Source organism: Nomascus leucogenys, chromosome X (genome assembly GCF_006542625.1).
Source record: "Nomascus leucogenys isolate Asia chromosome X, Asia_NLE_v1, whole genome shotgun sequence".
Classification (NCBI taxonomy): Eukaryota; Metazoa; Chordata; class Mammalia; order Primates; family Hylobatidae; genus Nomascus; species Nomascus leucogenys.
The window spans coordinates 65189482-65215994 of record NC_044406.1 but is presented as its reverse complement, the minus strand read 5'-3'; the positions used below and the strand labels follow the sequence as shown (position 1 = coordinate 65215994).

The 26513-nt window shown below is 39.2% G+C and overlaps 1 protein-coding gene across 1 annotated transcript; it reads right to left on the bottom strand.

The window, feature by feature from the left end:
• Positions 1–18785: 18785 nt before the first annotated feature.
• LOC115833355 (40S ribosomal protein SA-like) lies at positions 18786–22744 on the bottom strand. Its single transcript, XM_030807501.1, has one exon. The coding sequence runs from the start codon at positions 21620–21622 to the stop codon at positions 21086–21088; it is 537 nt and encodes a 178-aa protein (XP_030663361.1). The 5' UTR covers positions 21623–22744; the 3' UTR covers positions 18786–21085.
• Between the last annotated feature and the right edge of the window lie 3769 nt (positions 22745–26513).

Here is a 26513-nt window from a genome sequence, read left to right as displayed (position 1 = left end):
CAAGGGGAAAGGGTGATTGCTGTGGTAGTGATTGGAGAAGAAGGGCAGGATGTAAAGCTGGAGGTGGAGAAGGAGAGGGCACAGTAGAGTGAGTGGTCCCCTCTCTAGGGAGTCAAGGAGTTGACTGATACGTGACAGGTCCTTCTAGGGACAATAATGATCTCCATTAATTTTTAGAGAGGTACAGATAGTAGTAACCTCTCCTAGATTTTGTACATATGTAACCTCCATGTACTTAAAAACACATTATATATGAGACTGCTATAGTTTGGATGTTTGTCCCATCCTAATCGCATGGTGAAATTTGATCCTCAATGTTAGAGGTGAGGCTTAGTGGGTGGTGTGTGGGTTATCTTCCTTAGGTGTGAGTAAGTTCTTGTTCAATTATTTCCCACCAGAGCTCGTTGTTAAAAAGAGCCTGGTACCTTCCTTCTTGAGACAGGCAGGCTGGTTGGTTTCCTGTTTTAATATGGTCTGGAGAAAAAAGGATAAAAACCTCTCACTCAAGATCTAGCTTATGTAACCCTCAACCAGTCAGTAACAAAAGACCCAAGAAATAATTATCACAAGTTTCTGTTTCAGGGGGCTAGAGACTTCCCTGGAGTACCTGCATGTGCAGATAGACTTAAACTCCAACCTATGGTTAACTCTTCCTCATTTTTAATGCTAAAAATCATGCCCAAGGGTGATTTAAAATGCTAATGCTACATACAATGTATGAAGAAGCATGTTGAGCCACTGCACAAACACTAGAAAAACCTCTCCTATACATGCCCTGATGTAACCCTTCCCTATAGAAAGATCCTATAAAACTAACTCAGACACTTCCCTTGTGGAGCAGCCTATTTCTATTTGTAAATGAGGAATGTGTTGCCATCAGAACTCAAAAAGGACTAAAAGATGTTGGACTTGTAGATTCTAAATGAATGTATCAAATGAATCTCCTTGGAGGATGATGTTATACCTGTGATCCTGGTAAAAGGTGAAAGTAGTTAGGCTCTCATCTGCAAAGATTGTGTGCAGTGGCAAAGCTGTTTAGATACCCCATGGGTAGCCTGGCGAAGAGTATTGTGTTCCTTTGGAGATGAAGGCAAACTGTGGTGAGATGCTATTGAAATAGGCACTGAACAGAACATATTAGCCAAATACGTAATAGCAAAATATTTATCAGTTGTTGATTGGATAGAATCAGTAATTTTTGTAATATTGGGTATTTGGTATGGGGGCCTTAATGGATGAGACCACAGGTTGTAATAATCCATCCTGAGATGCCATCAGGTGTATTTTTGTATCTATGTATCTATGCCAAATAAATGTATTTTTAATTTTCTTGTTAAAAACAAGAAAATTCGGCTGTCAAATCAAGAAGCAGTGGAGATAATCACCTCTTTATTAATTAGGTTTTCAAAATTGTGGTAAAATATACATAATATAAAACTTACTATCTTAAAACCATTTTTAAGTTTCCAGTTCAGTAGTTGTAAGTACATTTCCATTGTGGTACAACCAATCTTTTGCAAAATTGAAACCCTATACCCATTAAACAAGACTCCCATTTCCCCCTCCTTTCAGCCTCTAGAAACCACCCCTCTACTTTTTGTTTCTATGAATTTACTCTAGGTACCTCATATAACTGTATACAGTATTTATCTTTTTATTATTGGTATATTTCACTTAGCCTAATGTCCTCAAGGTTCATCTATGTGTCAAAATTTTCTCCCTCTTTAAGGCTGAATAATATTCCATTGTATTTATATACAACATCTTGTTTATTTATTAATTAATGTACACTGGGTTGCCACCATCTTTTGTGTATTGTGAATAATGCTGCTGTGAACATGGGTGTGCAAATATCTGCTTGAGTCCCTGCCTTCACTTCCTTGGAATATACACTGAGAAGTGGAATTACTGGATCATATAGTAATTCTGTTTTTAATTTTTTTTTTTTTTTTTGAGACAGAGTCTCCCTCTGTTGCCTAGGCTGGAGTACAATGGCATGATCATAGCTCACTGTAACCTCGAACTCCTGGGCTCAAGTGATCTCTGCCTCAGCCTCCTGAGTAGCTAGGACTACCAGTATGCGGCACCATGCCTGGCTAATTTTTTTTATTTTTATTATTTTTATAGAGACAGGGTCTCACTATGTTGCCCAGACTTCTCTTGAATTCTTGGCCTCAAGTGATCCTTTCAACTCTGTCCCCCAAAGCACTTGGATTACAGGTGTGAGCTATTCCTGGCCAGGACCATTTGTTGATCAGGGCATCCAATGCTAAGATGACTGCCTGAGGTTTGGCTATGTGTGTTGTTTCTTGGGCCCCATGCTAAGATGGGCTCCACCCAAGTTTGGCTCCATTCTGTTTTAACGAGGTCTTCCTTCATAGCCAGGCTGAGCTTGTGGGGTGCTGCTTCCATGACCCAAAGCATAATGAGCAGCTGGGTATGGAGGGCCACAGGCTCAAGGTCTATGAGATCTTCTATTTCCAAATGTGCCCAGTATGTAGGCAGGTATTTGCTGTTTTAATGTTGTATAGCATAAGGCCAAGAGGGGCAATATGTTGCATTAGAAGCCCTGGAACAACTAATGGCCATCAGGAGTGGTCCACAGACTCCAGAAGGCATGAAAAAGTTGCTGTGAATGAGGTTTTTTGAAAGCACTAATAGGAGTGATGGTCAATTTTAATTTATAAGTAAAAATGATACTGGACTTATATGTACTTAGTGAGTGTGTCAGATGAATCTCCTTGAAAGAGGATGTCATTCATGTAATATCAGACCTTTGTTCCTGGAGAAAGATACCTGACATCAGGATCTTATCTCCAAAGATTGCATGTGATAAAAAAGCTATTGTGTGCTGGGTGCGGTGGCTCACGCCTGTAATCCCAGCATTTTGGGAGGCCAAGGCTTGTGGATCATCTGAGGTCAGGGGTTTGAGACCCGCCTGGCCAACATGGTGAAACCCCATCTCTACTAAAAATACAAAAATTAGCTGGGTGTGGTGGCGGGCACCTGTAATCCCAGCTACTCGGAGGCTGAGACATGAGAATTGCTTGAACCCAGGAAGCGGAGGTTGCAGTGAGCTGAGATTGCACCATCACACTCCAGCATGGGCGACAGAGTGAGGCTCTGTCTCAAAAAAAAAAAAAAAGCTATTGTGGTACCCCATCGGTAACCTAGAAAAGGTGTATTGTGTCCCTTTAGGAGGTGGAAGCAAACTGCAGCTGAGAGACTGTTGGAACAAGCATTAAACAGAACATATTAGCCAATCTATAAGAACAAAATATTTACTGATTGTTGACAGAATAGAATCAATAATATTAATAATTTCACATATTGGGTAGGGAGCCTTGATGGATGGGACCACATCATTAAGGTGGTAGTAAGCCATCTTGAGAACCCCTTTTTAAATTTATTTATTTCAGATTTAAGAGCAATCAAATGTCAAAATGGTCTGCTAAATGGAGAAGCATTGAGAATAATCACTTCTTTATTAATTGGGTTTCATGTAATAAGTTTTAAGCTTTGCAACCCTCATTTTAGCTTACATTGGGCCATATGAAGTCTTTTAACTGGGTGTTCATGGAATCCCATTCCATCAAGCCAGTTTTTAACAGCCAAAGATTTGCTTTGACTTTAATTCATTATTTATTGTGTCAGAGCATTTAATTCCAATATGGTATATGTTACAGCATTGGGTACTATGACTATGAGAAATTTAGGCAAGGCAACAAATTAAGGCATAACTATTTTTCTCTATTATATTTAGTTATCATTTTAAGAATATAGGGGGCACAATGTTTAAATTTATTGAGGTGCCCAGGTATAATTTGAGCCCCAGTATTAATTAAATCCATAGATTTTTTTCAATTTTGGTGCATTCTATCAGTTGTTAAGGTTAAGTTATAATCTATGTTGTAGAGGCACAAAAACCAATCAGCACCCTTTTTAAACTTTTTTTTTTTTTTAGACAGGGTCTCACTCTGTTGCCCAGGCTGGAGTGCAGTGGCATGATCCTAGCTCACTGCAGCCTCAGACTCCTGGACTCAAGCAATCCTCCCGTGTCAGCCTCCCAAATAGCTGGGACTACAGGCACAGGCCACCACTCCCAGCTAATTTTTAAATTTTTTGTAGAGATGGGATCTTGCTTATGTTGCTCAGGCTGGCTTCAATCCTCCCACCTTGGCCTCCCAATGTGCTGGGATTATAGGTGTAAGCCAACATGGCTTGCCTAAACCTTTTTGTTATATAAATTTTGAATTTCTAATTGAATCAAAGTGTGGAATTTTGCTTTTAGTTACATATCATATATACACATATACACAATTTATCATACATTGATATCAAAATATATGTATATATAATTTATTATGTATCTTTTATTTTATCCCCTTTTATTAGGGGTTTATTTATAAATCGATAAGTAATCTAGGGCTAGTATTTTGCTTGCTAGAGCTGATTTTCCTCAATTCTTAAAGTTGAAGTTCCTCTGTTTTTTTCCTTGAGCTTGAAGCCACTGAAAGCAGCAGTATTTTTTCCTTATTTCTAGGTGGCTAAAAACATTCTTTTCTCTCTTTTTGGATGTTTACCTAACAAGCTCCTGGTGGTTCCAAGTGGCTCCTGTTGTAACCAGTGGCCTCCATTTGTGGTTTTCATTGGTCCTGTTGTAGGTAGCTGCCTTGCTCTCCAAGGCATCCCAATCAACATCATCTGGATTTGGATCAGCCTCCACTAGTGCAACAGTGGCAGGATCACTTGGCAAGGCCCCAAGCCCTATTTCTTTAATAGTTTGCTAACCTCCTCAGAGATCATGGGAGAGTTGGCAAAGAAATGTTCTGGCCTTTTAATTTGAATCATTAAGTTCTTTGTCATCACACACAATGGGGTTAAACCAATAGGGTAACACATAGGGTAAGGGGATCAAGAGTGACAGAAGGAAGAGAAGACAGAAACATATCAATTGTAGATCACAGTGCCACTGCTGCCAGTGAGATGCTGTCATCTCCCCAGTGAAGTAGGCACCCCTCTTGTCATACCGGAAAGTCTAGCCCCAGATACTGCCTCACCAATTCAGTGGGTAGTCAGAGTACGTCTTCCTCTTGCCATCTGCCAAGGCTTACACTGGCCCAGTATCTTCCTGACAGCCCCTTAGCACAGGTTACTCCCTTTAACCTCTCAGTAATAAGCCATTTGAATCTGGGCAAGGCCTTCAGAATACAGTCAACTTAACTGTGACTAGTAGTTCCCATTCAGGAGAGTGATAGCGATTATGGTTGCCTCTTGCTGTACTAAGGCAGGTGATTTTTGGTTCTTGGGGAGAACTCTGACTTTCTAGGACGCACTCAATTTAGGGAGGGGAGTTTTGGCGGTAGTTAATAAAGACAATAAGCAGCGGTATGCAGCAGCACAGACACACATCAGCAAGCCATGGAGCCTTCTCAAATGGTGTTGGCCAGGTGAGAGGGCCAGCTAACAAGCCAAAAGCAGTCTAAAGGCATTTTGTTGTGTCCCTCGTGGTCATGACCACTCTGCTTGATGCACCAATTGCTATATATATACACACACACACATATATATACACGTATATATATATACACACACACACATATATATATACACATACACACACACACATATATATAAAATTTGGTCTTGGGGTCTCTCTCTGGAGAGTGGCCACAAATCCTAGCCCTGCCCTGACAAGACTCTAGGGGAGGTTGTCCTGGATGTTTACAATGTACCTTTTATGGGATACCTCTTTATCCTGGAGAACAGCCTAATGCCTAAGTGTCCAACCCACTTGACCATGATCAGGTGTCCTTCTGATAAGAAACATGTTTATACTGGAAGATGCCCTTGTGGCTCTTCTCTAATCTGTGTCCAGTTTATTCCTACCAAGATAGCCACTCTCTAGGAAAGCTCTAACTAGGAGAAGAATTAGATTCAGGTGTGATGGTCAGGTGAGACACAGAAGAGGCAGCACAAAAAAAAAGAATATATGAAATAACCAGCAGTTTTTATTACTTACAGATATTTGAGAGAAGAGGGCAGCATGCCTCAGAGGGCCATTGGGAAATGTGGAGTTCTTCAAGATATGTATGTTCCAACAGTGGGTGAGGAGCAAGAGCAACTCAAGAGTAGATTTGATTTGTCAGAAGAAAGAATCAGTGAACTTGGAAATAGATTAATAGAGATTATGCAATCTGCAGAGCAGAGTGAAAAACATAAACAAAAATGAAAAGAAACTCAAAGAAAGATGGGCCACCATTAAGTGCACTAACATATGCATAATGGAACTACCAGAAAGAAGAAAATGAGCAGAAAAACTATTTAATTTAAATAATGGCTGAAATCCTCCCAAATTTGATGAAAACATTCATCTACATACATCTAATAGGATCAACGAACTTCAAGGAAGATAAACACAGAGATCGACACCCATACAAATCAGAGTAGAATTGGTTTTGCTAGTTGAGCTCATTTTTGGTTCCAAATGAATTTTAGAATGTATTTTTATAATTCTTTGATAAATATCATTGGTAGTTTGATACGAATAGTATTGAATCTGTAAATTGCTTTATGCAGTATGAACATTTTAACAACATTGACTTTTTCCTATCTGTGAGCATGGAATGCTTTTCCATGTTTTTGTGTCTTTGATTTCCTTCAGTACTGTTTGGTAATTCTTGTAGAGATTTTTTGCCTCCCTTTTTAGCTGTCTTCCTAGGTATTTTATTTTTGTGGAGACTGTGAGCAGGATTGCATTCTAGATTTGGCTCTCAGCTTAGACATTATGGGTGTCTAAAGCACTACTGATTTTTGTACATTGATTTTGTATCCTGGAACTTAGCTGAAATTGCTTATCAGATCTGGCAGGCTTTGGGCAGAGACTATGGGGTTTTGCAGGTATGGTATCATATCATCTGTGAAGGGAGATAGTTTTACTTTCTCACTTCCCATTTGGATGCCTTTTATTTCTTTCTTTTGCCTGATTGCTCTGGCTAGGACTTCCAGTACTATGTTAAATAGGAGTGGTGAGAGTGGGCATCCTTATCTTGTTCTGGTTCTCAATAGGAATGCTTCCAGCTTGGCTGTGGGTTTGTCATAGATGGCTCTTATTATTTTGAGGTATGTACTTTTGATGCATAGTTTGTTGAAGGTTTTTAACATGAAGGGATGTTGAATTTTATCAAAATCCTTTTCTGCATCTTTTGAGATGATCATGTGGTTTTTGTTGTTAGTTGTTTATGTGACAAATCACAATTATTGACTTGCGTATGTTGAACCAGCCTTGCATTGCAGGAATAGATTTGACTTGAGCATAGTGGATTAGCTTTTTGATGTGCTTCTGGATTTCGTTTGTTTGCATTTTAATAGATTTTGCATCTGTGTTCATCAGGGGTATTGGTATGAATTTTTTTTTCACTGTGTCTCTGCCAACTTTTGGTATCAGAATGATACTAGTCTCGTGGAATATGTTAAGGAGGAGTCCCGTCTCCTCAATTTTTTGAAATTGTTTCAGTAAGATCAGCACCAGCTCTTATTTATACATCTGGAAGAATTCAGCTGTGAATCAGTCTGGTCCAGGGCATCTTCTGGTTGGTAGACTTTTTATTTCCAATTCCATTTCAGAACTCATTATTTGTCTGGTCATGATTTCAATTTCTTCCTCGTTCAATGTTGGGATGTTGTATGTGTCTGGGAATTTATCCATTTCTTCTAGGTTTTCTAGTTCATATGTGGAGAGGTGTTGTAATAATCTCTGAGGGATTTTTGTATTTCTGTGGAGTCAGTGGTAATGTCCCCTTTTTCATTTGTTTATCTTTATCATCTTTTTTCTTTATTAGTTTAGCTAGTAGTCTACCAATCTTATTTAGTCTTTTAAAGAATCAAGGTTTAGTTCATTGATTTTTTTTTTGTATGGTTTTTCTCATCTCTATTTCATTCAGCTCAGCTCTGATATTGGTTATTCCATACTTTCTTCTAGCTTTGGGATTGGTTTGTTTTTATTTTTCTAGTTCCTCTAGATGTGATGTTAGGTTGTTAATTTGAGATCTTTCTAACCTTTTGATGTGGGTGTTTAGCACTATAAGCTTTCCTCTTAACACTGCTTTAGCTGGGTCCCAGAGATTATGGTATGTTGTATCTTTGTCGTCATTAGCTTCAAAAATGTCTTGATTCCTGCCTTAATTTCATTGCTTACCCAAAAGCCATTCAGGAGCATACTGCTTAATTTCCATTTAATTGTATGGTTTGAAAGAACTTCTTGGTTTTGATTTCTATTTTTATTGCACTGTGGTCTAACAGTATGGCTGATATGATTTCGGCTTTTTAAAAAAATTTCTTAGCAATTGCCTTATGGCTAAGCAAGTGGTCAATTTTAGAGTATGTGCCATGTACAGATGAAAAGAATGTATATTCTAATTTTGTTGGGTGCCGTGTTCTGTAGATGTCTGTTAGGTCCATTTGATCAAGCATCAAATTTAGGTCTGGAATCTCCTTGTTAGTATTGTCCCTTGATGATCTGTCCACTATTGTCAATGGGGTGTTGAAGTACCCCACTATTATTAAGTGGTTATCTAAGTCTCTTTGTAAGTCTCTAAGAACTTGTTTAATCAATCTGGATGCTGCAGTGTTGGGTGCATATATATTTAGTTACATCTTCTTGTTGAATTGAACTTTTTATCATTATGTAATGCCCTTCTTTGTCCTTTTTGATCATTGTTCATTTAATGTCAGTTTTGCCTGATAGAAGAACAGCAACCTCTGCCCTTTTTTGTTTTCCATTTGCTTGATAGACCTTTCTCCATCCCCTTACTTTCAGCCTATAAATATCCTTTTGTGTAAGATGGGTATCTTGAAGACAGCATACAGTTGGGTCGTGCTTCTTTATCTAACTTTCCACTCTGTGCCTTTTAAGTGCGGGTGTTTAACCCATTTATGTTCAAGGTCAATATTGATATGTGTAGATTCAATCCTGTCATTATGTTGTTAGCTGGCTGTTAGGTAGACTTGATTGTGTATTTGGTTTATAGTGTTGATGGTCTATGCAGTTGAGTGTGTTTTGGTGGTGGTTAGTAATGGTCTTTTCTTTCTATGTTTAGCACTACATTAAGGACCTTTTTTAAGGCAGGCCTGTTGATCACAAATTCCCTTAGTGTTTGCTTGGCTGGAAAGGATTTTATTTCTCCTTTGCTTAAAAATCTTAGTTTGGCTGGATATGAAATACTTAATTGGATTTCTTTTCTTTTTTTTTTTTGAGACAGAGTCTTGCTCTGTTGCCCAGGCTGGAGTGCAGTGGCCCGATCTTGGCTCACTGCAACCTCCACCTCCTGGGTTCACGCCATTCTCTTGCCTCAGCCTCCCGAGTAGCTGGGACTACAGGTGCCTGCCACCATGCCTGGCTAATTTTTTTGTATTTTTTTAGTAGAGATGGGGTTTCACCATGTTAGCCAGGATGGTCTCAATCTCCTGACCTTGTGATCCACCCACCTCAGCCTCCCAAAGTGCTGGGATTACAGGCTTGAGCCACCGTGCCCGGCCCGGATTTCTTTTCTTGAAGGATGCTCAATATAGGTCCCCAGTCTCTTCTAGAATGTAGGGTTTCTGCTGAAATGTTCACTGTTAGCCTGATGAGGTTCCCTTTTTAGGTGACCTGCCCCTTCTCTCTAGTTGCCTTTAATATTTATGCTTTGGCATTGACCTTGGTGAGTTTGATCACTATGTGTCTTGGGGATTGTTGTCTTGTATAGTATATTGCAGAGGCCACCTGAATTTCTTGAATTTGAATGTTGACCTCTCTAGCAAGGTTGGGAAACTTTTCATGGATGATATCCTCAAATATGTTTTCTCATTTGCTTGCTCTCTCTCCCTCTCTTTTAGGGATGCCAAAGAGTCATAGGTCTGGTCTCTATACATAATTCCATATTTCTTGGAGGTTTTGTTCATTTTTTAAGTTATTTTTTTCTTATTTTTGCCTGACTCAGTTAATTTGAAGAACCGGTCTTTGAGCTCTGAGATTCCTCAGCTTGATCTATTCTGCAGTAAATTCTTCCCATTGTGTCATGAAATTTTTGTAGTAAGTTTTTCAACTCTATCAGGTCAGTATGGTTCATTTCCTAAAATGTCTATTTTGTCTTTCATGTATTGAATTATTTTACTGTATTCCTTGGATTCCTTAGAATGGGTTTCAACTTTCTCCAAATTCTGATGGTCTTTATTGCCATCCAGATTCTGAATTTTACATCTGTCATTTCAGCCATTTAGGCCTAGTTACGTACCATTGCTGGGAAACTAGTGCAGTCAGTTGGTGGTAAAGAGACACTCTGGCTTTTAGAGTTGCAAAGGTTCTTGGGCTGGTTCTTCCTCATCTGTGAGGGCTTACACTTCTATAAATGTGGGATAACTTGGGCATAGTCAGTTGACGACATTTTTGTATGTTTTCAGAGAGTCAAGGCTTTGTTCAGGGTCTTTATTTGTGACTGAATTTTTCACCTTGATTTTGCAAGGTGGATATATTAGGAAAGAATTTTTGGTGTTGAAGTTTGGACTGCAACCTTGTAGATGGTGCTTAAGTGTAATGGGTAGTAGGTAGGCTCTTGCTCAGCCACACAGCTCCCCTGTATTCCTTCACAGTTGCAGCCATGCTTCTTCTAAGTGCTCTGAGAGTGTGGGCTCCTATCCCACTTCATTGCTGGCTTCAGATCTCACCTTGGCACCATCAGGCTGCGCACCACAGCCATGGGGCATGCTCAGGCTTTCTGTTCCCTTTCCATTTGGGGGCAGCAGTGGTGGGGCCTTGACAATTATAATGGCAAAGAATCTTTCACTTGTTTCTTGAGGCTCCAACCCAGAGAAATGCAGAGTCACTGCTGACTGGATCAATCAGCCAGGTGTGGGGCAGCTGTGTTGCAGGTCCAAGCCAGGGGGCCATGCTTCATGATGAACACAGTAGGTGTGTGGCTTGAGTGGAAGACAGACTGGCTTCTTCTTCATAGGGCAGCTATACTGTGGTGTAGGTGTGAGTAGAACCCTCAGGGTCTCAACACCTTCCCCAATCCAAGGGCAGCAAGGACAGTACCACTGCTGTGGCAGTAGCAGAGGGGCTTTCAGTTTCCTCTGGGAGCTGCACCCCAGAGAAATGCAGAGCCACTGCCAATGGAAATGTTCAGCCAGGGGTGGAGTGGTTGCACTGCAGTCCCTTGCTGGGGGGCCCTCCTGGTGAAAAGTAGGTGGTGGGGGCTCACAGGGAAGAGAAATTTGACCCCTCTCCATATGGCAGCTGCAGCATACTGGAGGTGCCAGTGAAGTGAACAGGCCCTTTGTTTCTTTCCCAGCTTGAGGACAGGAAGGGCGGTACTGCTGTAGCTGCAATGGCAGAGGGGCTGTGGGTTGACTCTGGGATTTTCTCCTCAAAGAAACAGACAGCCACCACCAACAAGTGTTCAGGCAGGGGCCGGGCAGCTTTACTGGGGGCCCAGGTCAAGAGACCCTGACCAGTGAGGACTGGCAGGGGCAGGGACTCATATGGAAAGCAGCCTGGTTACCTTTCCATAAGGCAATTGTGCTGTGCTGGAGGCCCATGATCATTCTTAAACTCTTTACTTCCTGCTGTGCCTGAGGGCAGTAGGGGTAAGAGCTGCAAAGCAGCAAAAATGGCAGGCCTGTCCTTTACCTCTAGCAGCTCAATCCCAGGGAAATGCTGGGATAGAGTTCAGGTGGGGCTAGGGTGGCTGTGCTGGGGTCCCAGATTGGGAGGTCCTGACCAATGACAAGTAGCAGAGGCAGGGGCCCATGTGGAAAACCATATGGCTTCTCTTCTGTAAGGAAGCTATGCTGTGCTGGAGGCCTGCAATAGTCTTTAAGCATTTCGCTCTCTGCCAAGCCTAAGGGCAGTAGGGGTGGGAGCTGCAACGTGGCAAAAATGAGGGGCCTGTCTTTTACCTCTGGGAGCTCTGTCCCAGGGAAATGCAGAGCTGCTACTAGCCCAAGAGCTCAGGCAGGGGTGGGGTGGCTGGGCTGGCTTCCCATGCCAGCAAGCGTTGTTCTGATGAGATGTAGTGGAGGTAAACCTGTGGTCTGTTTGCTCTTCAGAACCTTGGATGTGGCACGTATCATTAGATTTTGTGAGAGAGCCTGGCCTCCTTTACAACTAATTTTTGTACATTCACCTTTAATCCTGCAATCTTGCTAAATTCATTAATTTTAATAGAAATTTTTGTATATTCTTTGGAAATATTTTACATAAATAGTCATGTCATCTGTGAATAGAGACAGTATTTTTCCTTCCTTTCCAATCTGTATGGTTTTTTTCACTGTAAGTCTTGCTTGTTTTATTTATTTTATTTTTTATTTATTTATTTATTTATTTATTTATTTATTTATTTATTTGTTTGTTTTTGAGACAGAGTCTTTTCTTTTCTTTTTTTTTTTGAGACAGAGTCTCGCTCTGTCATCCAGGCTGGAGTGCAGTGGCACCATCTCGGCTCACTGCAAGCTCCACCTCCCAGGTTCACGCCATTCTCCTGCCTCAGCCTCCCGAGTATGAAAGCTACAGCCACAGCTTTCTTTACTTGGTAGAGCCCTGGAGGCCATAATTACCCCACAGAGCTTCAGACTGCTGTTTTACTATGGGCAGATTTTCTTCCATTTATGAGGTTTTTAGGTGACTGAAATTTTCTCTGAATGGCACAAAAGTATATTTTTTCAGTCACAAAGGGCTATCTAGGAAAGACATAGGAGATTTTATATATATATATATATATATTTCCTCTGTATGTGTTTCTACCTATTGTGTGTGAATATGTATCTAATGTGCTTATGTGTATGTATTTAGAATATAGTGTGTATGGCTATGACAGAAAAATTTTTAACTAAGTTGCATTTAGTGTTGCTCTCCTGGGACTCTAGGAGTGATGCCAATAATTTTTTCTAGGAAGTGATTAAATAGGCCCCAAGAATTATTTTTCTCAAATTTTCTTTTTATTTTTGGTTTGAGACAGAGTCTTACTGTCACCCAGGTTGGAGTGCAGTGGCGCAATCATGGCTCGCCATCGCCTTGACATCTAGGCTCAGGTGATCCTCTCATCTCAGCCTCCCAAGTAGCTGGGACTACAGGTGTGTGCTACCACACATGGCTAAGTTTTGTATTTTTTTTTGTTTTTTTTTTTGAGATGGGGTCTAGCTCTGTCACCCAGGCTGGAGTGCTGTGGCGCAATCTCGGCTCACTGCAACTTCTGCCTCCCAGGTTCAAGCGATTCTCCTGCCTCAGCCTCCTGAGTAGCTAGGATTACAGTAGCCACCACCACGCCTGGCTAAGTTTTGTATTTTTAGTAGAGACGGGGTTTCACCATGTTAGCCAGGATGGTCTTGATCTCCTGACCTCGTGATCCTCCCGCCTTGGCCTCCCAAAGTGCTGGGATTACAGGCATGAGCCACTTCGCCTGGCCCAAGACAGAGTCTTGCTCTGTGGCCAGGCTATGGTGCAGTGGCGTGATCTCAGCTCACTGCAACCCCCGACTCCCTGGTTCAAGCAATTCTCCTGCCTCAGCCTCCCAAGTAGCTTGGATTACAGGCACGTGCCACCACGCCCAGCTAATTTTTGTATTTTTAGTAGAGACGGGGTTTCACCATGTTGGTGAGGGTGGTCTCGATCTCCTGACCCTGTGATCTGCCCACCTCAGCCTCCCAAAGTGCTGGGATTACAGGCATGAGCCACCATGCTCAGCCATTAATTTATCATTTTAAGAAAGCATATTTTGTTTTCAATAATTTTTTTATTTTGAATTTAAATTACTTCTGCTATCATCTTTGTTATTTTCTTTCTTCTTTTTGCCCTGGGTTTAATTTGCTTTTATTTTTGTAGTTCCATATGGTGGAGACATATCATTGATTTCAATTTTTTTCTTTTATAATATAAACATATAAAGCTACAAGTTTTATAAGCATCAGTTTAGTAAACATCTCATAAATGTTGACATATTGTGGTTTCATTTTAATTCAGTTAAAATATTATCTATTTTTGAGGCAGTTCACACCAAATGGTAAAGAAATTAGCAAAAACTTTTTCTCAAACAGGCGACCAATATTGATGATATAAAACACTATTTCAGATGTGCCGAAACTAATCAAAAACATACAACAAATTAAAAAGCATTTATTCAACAAAAAACAAACCTTGGTGAAAATGGTGGGGCCCTTGGCATTTTTTTGTTTTTTTTTTTTTTGAGATGGAGTCTCGCTCTGTCACCCAGGCTGGAGTGCAGTCGCCGGATCTCAGCTCACTGCAAGCTCTGCCTCCCGGGTTTATGCCGTTCTCCTGCCTCAGCCTCCCGAGTAGCTGGGACTACAGGCGCCCACCACCACGCCCGGCTAATTTTTTGTATTTTTAGTGGAGACGGGGTTTCACCATGTTAGCCAGGATGGTCTCGATCTTCTGACCTCGTGATCCGCCTGCCTTGGCCTCCCAAAGTGCTGGGATTACAGGCATGAGCCACCGCGCCTGGCCTGGCCCTTGGCATTTTAACTTACAACTGTTCCCATTCACCACCCCGTCCCCCAACACTCAGTATCACAGCACGGTAAACTGGCAGTTTTGCTGTCCCCAGGGTCACCTGACTTGATTTGGATCTCTACAAAAATGCTTCTCACCTAACTCACTGTCAAAAACAATTAGTTGGTGGCAAACAATTAGGTAAATTCAACATTGTGGCTCTTTATTGCTGCAAGAAACAAGATAAAAAATTCAGTGGACAACCTGAGAAATGAGAAAATAATAAAAAGCTTTAGGGGGCGGCTGACAAGATGGCTGGATAATAACAGCTGTGGTCTGAAGATCCCAGCGAGCTCATCACAGAAGGAGGGTGATTTCTGTATTTCCAACTGAGGTACCCAGCTCATCTCATTGGGATTGGTTAGACAGTGGGTGCAGCCCACGAAGGGCCAGCTGAGCAGGTGGGGTGTTGCCTCATCCAGGAAACGCAAGGGGTCAAGGAACTCCCTTCCCTAGCCAAGGGAAGCTGTGAGGGACTGTGCCATGAAAAATGGTGCAGTCCAGCCCAGATACTATGCTTTTCCCACAGTCTTTGCAACCCACAGCTCAGGAGATTCCCTCAGGTACCTGTGCTACCAGGGCCCTGGGCTTCAAGCACAAAATTGGGTGGCTGTTTGGGCAGACACCGAGATAGCTACAGTTTCTTTTCATACCCCAGTGGCACCTGGAACACCAGCGAGACAGAACTGTTGACTCCCCCTAGAAAGGGGGCTGAAGCCAGGGAGCCAAGTGGTCTAGCTCAGTGGATCCCACCCCCACAAGGCTTGAAATTCTCGCTACCAGCACAGCAGTCTGAAGTTGACCTGGGACACACGAGCTTGGTGGGGGTAGAGGCGTCTGCTGATACTGAGGCTTGGTTAGGCAGTTTTCCGCTGTCAGTGTAAACAAAGTTGCCAGGAAGTTCGAACTGGGCAGAGCCCACCACAGCTTGGCAAAACCACTGTAGCCAGACTGCCTCTCTAGATTCCTCCTCTCTGGACAGGGCATCTCTGAAAGAAAGGCAGCAGCCCCAGTCAGGGGTTTACAGAAAAAACTCCCAGCTCCTTGGGACAGAGCACCTGGGGAAAGGGGCAGCTGTGGGTGCAGCTTCAGCAGACTTAAACGTTCCCACCTACTGGCTCTGAAAATAGCAGAAAATCTCCCAGCACAGTGCTCGAGCTCTGCTAAGGGAAAGAGGGCCTCCTCAAGTGGGTCCCTGACCCCTGTGCCTGCTGACTAGGAGACACCTCCCAGCAGGGGTTAACAGACACGTCATACAAGAGAGCTCCGGCTGGCATCTGGCAGGTGCCCCTCTGGGATGAAGCTTCCAAAAGAAGAAACAGGCAGCAATCTTTGCGGTTCTGCAGCCTCCACTGGTGATACCCAGGCAAACAGGGTCTGGAGTGGACCTCCAGCAAACTGCAACAGACCTGCAGCTGAGTGGCATGACTGTTAGAAGGAAAACTAACAAACAGAAAGGAATAGCATCAACATCACAAAAAGGACTTCCACACAAAAACCCCATCCAAAGGTCACCAACATCAAAGACCAAAGGTAGATAAATCCACGATGATGAGGAAAAACCAGTGCAAAAGGCTGAAAATTCCAAAAACCAGAACACCTCTTCTCCTCCAAAGGATCACAACTCCTCGCCAGCAAGGGAACAAAACTGGATGGAGAATGGGTTTAACGAATTGACAGAAGTAGGCTTCAGAATGTGGGTAATAACAAACTCCTCTAAGCTAAAGGAGCATGTTCTAACACAATGCAATGAAACTAAGAACCTTGAAAAAAGGTTAGAGGAATTGCTAACTAGAATAACCAGTTTAGAGAAGAACATAAATGACCTGATGGAGCTAAAACACACAGCACAAAAACTTCATGAAGCATACACAAGTGTCAATAGATGAATTGATTGTAGAGTTTCTGCAGAGAGATTCTGCTTCAAGCAGTAGAAAGGATATGAGAGATTGAAGGTCAACTTAATGAAATAAAGCGAGAAGACAAGATTAGAGAAAAAAAGAATGAAAAGGCACGAACAAAGCCTCCAAGAAATATGGGACGATGTGAAAAGCCCAAATCTATGATTGATTGGGGTCCCTAAAAGTGACGTGGAGAATGGAACCAATTTGGAAAACACTCTTCAGGATATTATCCAGGAGAATTCCCCCAACCTAGCAAGACAGACCAACATTCAAATTGGGGAAATACACAGGACACCACAAAGATACTCTTTGAGAAGGGCAACTCCAAGACACATAATTGTCAGATTCACCAAGGTTGAAATGAAGGAAAAAATGTTAAGGGCAGCCAGAGAGAAAGTTCGACTTACCCACAAAGGGAAGCCCATCAGACTAACAGCAAATCTCTCTGCAGAAACCCTATATGCTAGGAGAGAGTGGGGGCCAATATTCAACATTCTGTAAAAAAAGAATTTTCAACTCAGAATTTCATATCCAGCCAAACTAAGCTTCATAAGTGAAGAAGAAATAAAATCATTTAGAGAAGCAAATTCTGAGATTCTGTCACCACCAGGCCTGCCTTACAAGAACTCCTGAAAAAAGCACTACACATAAAAAAGAACAACAGCTACCAGCCACTGCAAAAACATACCAAATTGTAAAGGCCATCGACACTATGAAGAAACTGCATCAACTAATGTGTAAAATAACCAGGTAGCATCATAATGAGAGGATCAAATTCACACACAACAATACTAACCTTAAACATAAACAGGCTAAATACCCCAATGAAAAGACACAGACTGGCAAATTGGATAAATAATCAAGACCCATTGGTGTGCTGTATTCAGGAGACCCATCTCATGTGCAAAGATGCACATAGGCTCAAAATAAAGGGATGGAGGAATATTTACCAAGCAAATGGAAAGCAAAAAAAAAAAAAAAAAAAAGGCAGGGGTTGCAATCCCAGTCCCTGATAAAAAAGATTTTAAGCCAACAAAGATCAAAAGAGACAAAAAAGGGCATTACATAATGGTAAAGGGATCAATGCAGCAAGAAGAGGTAACTCCTAAATATATGTGCACTCAATACAGGAGCACCCAGATTCATAAAGCAAATTCCTAGAGACCTACAAAGAGACTTAGATTCCCACACAACAGTGGGAGACTTTCACACCCCACTGTCAATATTAGACAGACCAATGAGACAGAAAATTAACAAGAATATTCAGGACTTGAACTCAGCTCTGAACCGAGCAGAACTAGTAGACATCTACAGAACCCTCAACCAAAAATCAATAGAATATACATTTTTCTCAGCACCACATGGCACTTATTCTAAAATTGACCACATAACTGGAAGTAAAACACTCCTCAGCAAATGCCAAAGAATGGAAATCATAACAGTCTCTCAGACCATAGTGCAATCAAAAAAGAACTCAGGATTAAGAAACTCACTCAAAACCACAAAACTACATGGAAACTGAACAACCTGCTCCTGAATGACTACTGGGTGAGTAATGAAATTAAGGCAGAAAAATAAAGATATTCTTTGAAAACAATGAGAACAAAGACACAATGTACCAGAATCTCTGGGACACAGCTAAAGCAGTGTTAAGAGGGAAATTTATAGCACTAAATGCCAACAAGAAAAGCAGGAAAGATCTCAAATTGACAACCTAAAATTACAATTTAAAAAACCAGAGAAGCAAGAGCAAACAAATTCAACAGCTAGCAGAAGACAAGAAATAACTAAGATCAGAGCAGAACTGAAGGAGATAGAGACAGGAAAAACCTTCAAAAAATCAGTGAATCCAGGAGCTGGTTTTTTTTTTAAAGATCAACAAAATAGACTGCTAGCCAAACTAATAAACAAGAAAAGAGAGAAGAATCAAATAGATGCAATAAAAAATGATAAAATGATATCACCGCTGATCCCACAGGAATACAAATTACCATCAGATAATACTATAAACAACTCTATGCAAATAAACTAGAAAATCCAGTAGAAATGGATAAATTCCTGGACACATGCACCCTCCCAAGTCTAAACCAGGAAGAAGTCGAATCCCTGAATAGACCAGAAACAAGTTCTGAAATTCAGGCAGTAATAGCCTACCAACCATAAAAATTCCAGGAACAGACGGATTCACAGCCGAATTCTACCAGAGGTACAAAGAGAAGCTGGTGCCATTCCTTCTGAAACTATTCCAAACAATAGAAAAAGAGAGACTCCTCCCTAACTCATTTTATGAGGCCACCATCATCCCAATACCAAAACCTGGCAGAGACACAACAAAAAAAGAAAATTTCAGGCCAATATCCCTGAGGTAACTCCTAAATATATATGCACCCTAGGTGGAGAAACAAGATGAGGTAACAACTCATCAGAAAAGCAGTCAGAACAAACACAATATTTGCTGATTAAGTTCATGATTTTACATAAGTGAGATTCATAGTTCAATATCATAATAAAAATGGTAATAAGAATTCTGAAGAAAGTTCACTTACTATACCTAACAATAATAAAGAAAAGTGTAAAATTAACAAAATGTGGTATAGAGACACAAGGTCAACACAATGCTGCTGGAAAAAATGGCACCAACTGACTTGCTGGATGGAGGGTTGCCACATGGGTGGGTTTAAAAAAAGAAAAACCCACCATGATATCTGAGAAACATAAGAAAGCCACATGCAATAAAAGTAAAAATTTTTAATATTTAGTTTGTAGGCATTACAATTCCTTGGGTAATTTAATTCTAAATATTTTATTTTTTGTTAGATATTGTAAATGGGATTGTTTTCTTGATTTGTGTCAGAGAGCTTGCTGTTTCATTATAGAAACATTACTAATTTGTTTTTGTTGCATTTGTATCCTCCAATGATATTTAATTCCTTTTGTAGACCTGTTTTTGGTCAAATTCTTAAGAGTTTTCTGTACATATGATCATGTCATCTGTAAAAAAATAAATAAAAAATAACTCTTTCCAAGTTAAATGCTTTTTATTTTCTTGCCTTATTGCTGTGGTGAAAACTTCCAGTACTATGTTGAATGCAAGTGATGAGATTGGGCATTTGTGATGTGTTTTGTATTTGAGGAAAAGCTTTTGTTTTCCCCTCTGAATAACGTTAGCTCTAGGTTTTAAAATCATGGGATTTATTGCACTAGTGGCCTAGATTTCAGCCACTGAGCCTTCAACATTCCTTCCTCACCAAGTTTAATCATTGTTAGAGGCCATTTCAGGGTTACTGTTTGTCCTATTTTCAATGTGGTTCTGTCTCAGGGAATAGGGAGATCCAATTCTGTGCCTAAATGTTTGAGTTTTTACCATGAAAAAATTATAAATATTCTCAAATGCTTTTATGATATTGACTGAGATCATCATACGGTTTTAATCCTTTGTTCTGTTAGTGTAATGCATAACATTAATTTCCATATGTACAATCATTTTTGCATCACTGGGATGAATATCACTTGATTATGAAAAATAAAATGTTTAATGCACTGTTGAGTTCAGGTTGCTAGTTTGTTGTAGAGGATCTGTGTGTCTATGTTCATCATAGATATTGGCCTCTGCTTGTCATAATTTTTTAAATTTTCTTTTTTATTAACTATCACAAAATTATAATTGCATGTATTTATTGAATTCAGTGTGATGTTTTTGTATGTATTTAGGTTGCATATTAATCCAGTCACATGCAGTTATCATTTCTTTGTGGTGAAAACATTGAAAAGTGTCTATTCTAACTCTTTTGAAATATACAGTATTTTACATTTAACCATAATCATGATAGTGTGTGAAAGAACAGAAAAATTTACTAGTCTTTTCTAATTGTCACTCTGTACCTAATGGCCAAATCAAAGGCCCCTCCCCTGTCTATTGTAACCACAGTTCTACTCTCTGACTTTAGGATATCAAATTTTTATTTTCTTAGTATCCATATGAGTAAGATAATACAGCATTAGTCATTCAGTATCTAGCTTATTATGGTTAAAATGCTGTCTTCAAAATTTATTCATGTTATTGCAAATTACAGGATTTCATTATTTTTTATGGCTGGAAAGTATGTACTTTGTGTATAAATATATAACATTTTCTTTGACTTTTACCCACTGTGGGACACTTAGGTTAATCCCATATCCTAGCCACTGTAAATACTACCACAATAAATATGGCAGTACAGATATCTTATTATCTTTGAGCGTATGCTTGATAGGAGGATTCTGGAATCATGAATTAGTTCTGTTTATAATTTTTAAGAAACCTCCCAACTATTTTCCACATTGGCTACACTAATTAACAATCACAGCGACAGTGTGTAAATATTCTGATTTGTCCACTCCCTCACCAATAGTGGTTTTGTCTTTTTGATTAGCAATTCTAACTGGAAGTGGTATTTTCTTGTGGATTTGGATTTGTGTTTTCCAGAATATTAGTGATACTGGGCATTTTTTCATGTACATGTTGGTCATTTGTATTTATTCCCTTCAAAAATGTCTATTCAGGTCTTTTGCCAATTTTTTTTTTTCACAACTTTTAGAAACTGATGTTTATTTTCTGTCAACCATTTTTCCATGTTGCTTAACATGCAAGAACAGCTTAAGACCATTCAGTGGTTGCTCCTACCCATTCAGTGGCCTGAGTAGTTGGAGCTGCAGACCAGTCTTCTGTGGCAGGCTCAGGCTGAGTAGCAGTGAACTCAGGAGCTGGAGCAGTCCATTCACCCTGAAATTCCTCCTTGGTCACTGCCTTTTCAGCAGCAGCCTGCTCTTCTTTTTCAATCTCTTCAGGATCTCTGTAGAAATGGAGATCAGGCATGACCTCCCACAGGTGTTCACGGGAAAAGGTGCCACGCATGCGCAGAACTTCCCGAGCCAGCATCCACCACATCAAACCCACTGAGTGAGCTCTCTTGTTGTTGCATGGGATGGCAACGTCTACATATTGCAGAGGAGAATCTGTGTTACACAGAGCAATGGTAAGTAGGTTAACATAAGATGCCTCCGTGAGAGGCTGGTGGTCAGCCTTGGGGTCAGTAGCCACAAGCTGTGGCTCCCGGAAGGCTGCCTGCATCTGGTTAGTGAAGGTTCCAGGAGTGCAGCAGCCAGCAATTTTTGCCAATTTTTTTAAATTCATATTACTTTTTTCTTGCTATTGAATTACGTTAGTTATATCTTCTTAACTCTTTGTCACATGTACTGTTTGCAAATATTTTCTCCAATACTATAAATTGATATTTTCTCCAATACTGTAAATTGACTCCTCACTCTTTTAATACTCTTTTGCTGTGCAAAAGCTTTAAACTTTGATGTACTCTCATTTGGTTATTTTTCCTTTTATTCCCTGAAAAGTTCAGGTCTCATTTCTAAATCCTTGCCCAGCAAAATATCATGAATCATTTCCCCCATTTTCTTCAAGAAGTTTCATAGTTTCCAATTTTACATTTAACTCTTTATTCAATTTGGAGTTAATTTTTGTGTATTTTTAGATGTAGACTTCCAATCTAATTCTTTTGCATGTAATTATCAAATTTTCCCAGTACCATTTACACGGTAAATGTTTTATTTTCCCTGAAGTGTGCTTCTGGCAAGTTTGTAAAAAATCAGTTATTGTGTAGGAGCTTTAGTTTATTTCCTTTCTACTCTGTTCCAGTTGTGTCTGTGTCTGTCTTCTGCCAGATAATGCTGTTCTGGTTACCATAATTTTGTAGTCTATATTGAAGCCAGATACTTCAATTACCCTGGATCTCCTCATTTTCTTCAGTATTTTTTCATTTAAGATTTTTGTTGCTCCATACAAATTTTAGAATTATTTTCTTCTGTTTACAGGCAAAACTAACATAACATCAGAAATTTAATAGGGATGCACAGATCAATAGATTTCTTTGAGTAGTATATATATCTTAAGATATAAATTATTCTAACCCATAAATATAAAATATATTTCTACTCATTTGTGTCAATTTCTTCCTTCAATGCTTTTATTACAAAATGAATTATTTTTTAAAGAGTTTTCATTACAGAAATCTTTGGCTTGTTCAAATCTCTTCCTTGGTACTTTTGTAAGCTATTGTCAATGACACTCATTTCTTGTTTTCTTTTTGAAATTACCCACTGGTGGGATATAGAAATGCTACAGGTTTTTGTATGTCTGTTGTGTATTATGCAATTTTACTGAATTTCTTTATCACTTCCAAAAGGTTTTAAGGAGAGAGTGTATTTTCTTTCTTTCTTTCTTTCTTTTTTTTTTGAGACAGAGTCTTGCTTTCGCCCAGGCTGGAGTGCAGTGGCACCATCTCGGCTCACTGCAAGCTCTGCCTCCCAGGTTCATGCCATTCTCCTGCCTCAGCCTCCCGAGTAGCTGGGACTACAGGCGCCCGCCACCACGCCTGGCTTTTTTTTTTTTTGTATTTTTTTAGTAGAGACGGGGTTTCACCGTGTTAACCAGGATGGTCTCGATCTCCTGACCTCATGATCCGCCCGCCTTGGCCTCCCAAAGTGCTGGGATTATAGGCGTGAGCCACCGCGCCCAGCCGAGAGAGTGTATTTTCTATACATAAGTTCAGGTCATCTCCACACAGGCCCAATTTGCTTCCCTCTTTTCCAATCTGAATGCCTTTAATTTCCTTCTCTTGCCTAACTGTACTGGCTAGAACATCCTAAACTAGGTTGAATGAGGTGCTGAGAGTAGGCATAATTGTCTTCTTCACCTCTGAAGAAAATATTTCATGTTTTCTTCATTTATTGTGATGTTAGTTGTGGGTATTTCATTTACTGCCTATATGGTATAAAGATACATTCCTTCTATGCCTAATTGGTTGACAGCTTTTATTATATCAAATTCTATAAAACTGTTTTATTTTTAAATCTATTGAGATGATCGAATGGCAGTGTTCCTCCTCCTTTATAAGACTATTTAAAACATCCTTGCCTCACAGGGACAAATCCCATTTGAACATGGCAAATAATCCTCTTAATATAAAGTGGAATTAGGTTTGGCAGAAATTACCAGTGAAGCACGATGGGCATATATTTGATAGGAGATTTTTATTATGGATACAATTTACTTCTTATTGGTCTCTTCAGATGTTCTTTCTCATGACTGGATTTGCATACGTTGTATGAGTACAAATTTTTTCATTTATTCTACGCTGCTCTTTATTATATGCTTCCTTCTATAAAATTTAGACTGTTTGTTCTTCCCATTATATTAATAGTTGCTTCAGGTGTAACATAAGGTTATTTTTAAATTACTTTTCTGGTATCACAAATATTGGTGTCTTGTGTTTCATCTTTCATTTGTCAAAATATTTTTTAACTTCCATTTGGATTTAATGATTCACCCATTCATTATTCAAAAGCATATTGTTTAATTTCTATGTGCTTGTGAACATTCTAATGTTCATTCTACTAATAGTTCCTAGGTTCATGCAGTGTGCTTAAAAATGTGGTATGATTTCTATATTATTAAATTTAAAACTAGTCTTGATTCCTAACATAAGGCCTACGCAAAGATCCATCTTCTGTAGAGAAGAATGTAGATTGTGCTGCTGTTAGACGAAGTATTCTGTATATGTCAGCTTGCTTTATTTGGCATAAAGTGTAGTGTAAGCCAGATGTAGTCTAAGTCAGATCCAGATGATCTGCCCATTGCTGAAACTTCAGTACTTAAGTCCCCTACTATTATTGTATGGCAATCTATCTGTACGCTCAGAACTTATTATATTTGTTTTATATGATTGGGCACTTCTGTTTTGGGTGCATATGTATTTACAATTACTATAACCTCTTGCTGAATTAACCCCTTTTACCATTATGTAATAAACTTATTTCCCAAATTTTATGGTTTCTGGCTTCATGTATAGTTTAATGGAATAAGTTTAGCTACTGATACTCGTTTGCTTTCGATTTCTATACAATAGTTTTTCATCCCATTACTTTCAGTCCATGTGTCCTTACAAGTGAAGTGAGTGTCTTATAGGCAGTATTTTATAATATCCATTCTGCTACTCTATTTTGAATGAAGAATTTATTCCATTTACATTCAAAATATTGTTAATATTTAAAGAAATATAGTTTGTAAATTGCTTTCTTGTTTATTACTAGATCCTTCCTTCATTTTTTTACTCTCCCACTATCTTGTAACTATTTGTATCTTGTGGTGTTCTAAAATGTCTTACTTTCTATTTTTTGTGTATCTACTATAGATATTTGGTGGTTCCATGAGACAACAAAAACATCTGATAAGCTATTTTAATAACAATTTTGATGGAAAAATAAGCTGTAACATTTTCATACTAATCTCTGAATTTTGAATATTCACCTGGATATATAAAAGTTGTACATTTTAGAGGGTACATGTGATATTTTGATACATGCATACAGTCAGTAGTAATTGAACTAGGGTAGTTGAAACGTGCACCACCCCAAACATTAGTCTCCTTTTATGTTAGGAACATTATAATTCCTCTGTTTCAGCAAGCTTAAACAATAACATGAAATACTGTTTACTGTTGTCGCCTTACTGAACTATCAAATATTAGGACTTATTTATTCTACTTGTTTTTGTACTCATTAGTCAAAATTGTTGTCTTCCCCCTTTGAATAGAAGATCATTCAGTAACCAGCAATCAACTCTGCACACCAACCAGATCAACTGTTTTATATTTTAACATATACGTGAGAACATGCAGTGTTTATTTTTTTGTGCTTGGGTTCTTTCACTTAACATAATGACCTCCAATTCCAGTCATATTACTGAAAGTGATATGATTTCATTCCTTTTAATGAATAATTTTCAATAGTGCATATATATAATATTGCCATTTTCCATGCATCCCTTGATGAACTTTCAGGTTAATTCAAAAGCTTTTGTGAATAGAGCTGCAACAAGGACATGGATGAAAATATCCCCCTAATATACTGATACCTTTCATTGTGATAAATATTGAGCAGTGGAATTGACACAGTATAGTGGTTACATCATTTGTTTTATGAGACAACACAATACTGTTTTCAAGAATGGCTATACAAATTTACATTCTCAGAAACAGTATATGAGCATAACCAATTGTATGCATGCTCACCACCATCTGTTATTTGTCTTTTAGGTATTTGTTTTAATTGCACAACATTCCACTGTGACTTGAAATTGCACTTCCATGATGATTAGTGACGATGAAAATTTTTACATATACCTCTTGGCAACTTATGCCTTCTTTTAATCTATCCTTTAAAATCGGATTATTTGCTTGCCTTCTGATGATGTGAATATATATTCTCATCCCTGTAAAAAACATAGTTGTCAGGTTTTTTCCCGTTACAATTTTGGTTTCACTATTTTGTTACCTCCATCGTCCAAAAGCATTTTAGCTAGATGTATGAACTTATGTCTGTTTTTGCTTTCATTGCCTCTGCTTTTCAGAGCTTACCAAAAAATCTTTGCCTAGACAAATATCCAGAAGCATTTATACAAAGATTTTATCTACCACTTTTTATAGTTTCAGACATAAGCACTTAACCCATATTATTTTTACATATGGTAAGATTCATTATTCTGCATATGATTACCAAGTTTTCCCAGCAACTTTCATTGAAAGCACTATCTTTTCCACAACGTATATTTATGGTGATTTTTAAAAATGAGTTTTTTGTAAATGTCTGGATTTATCACTGGGTTCTCGATTTCATCCCACTGATCTACGTGTATATCATGCCAATATCATCACATTGTGTTTACAATGACATTGTAGTATCTTTTGAAGTAGTATGATGTCTTCATCTTTGCTTTTTCCTCAGGATTACTTTTGATACTCAGTGTCTCCTGTGGTCTCATGAATTTTATGAATTCTTTTTCTATTTATATAAGGAATATCATTGATTTTCGATACAAAAAGAATTAATCTGCAGACTGCTTTAGGCAGTAATGATATTTTAATTATGAATAATTTCCCATTTCATTGTGTCCTATTCAGTTTCCATTATCAATGTTTTCCTTTTTGTTGCAGGAAGTCAGAGACCCCAAATGG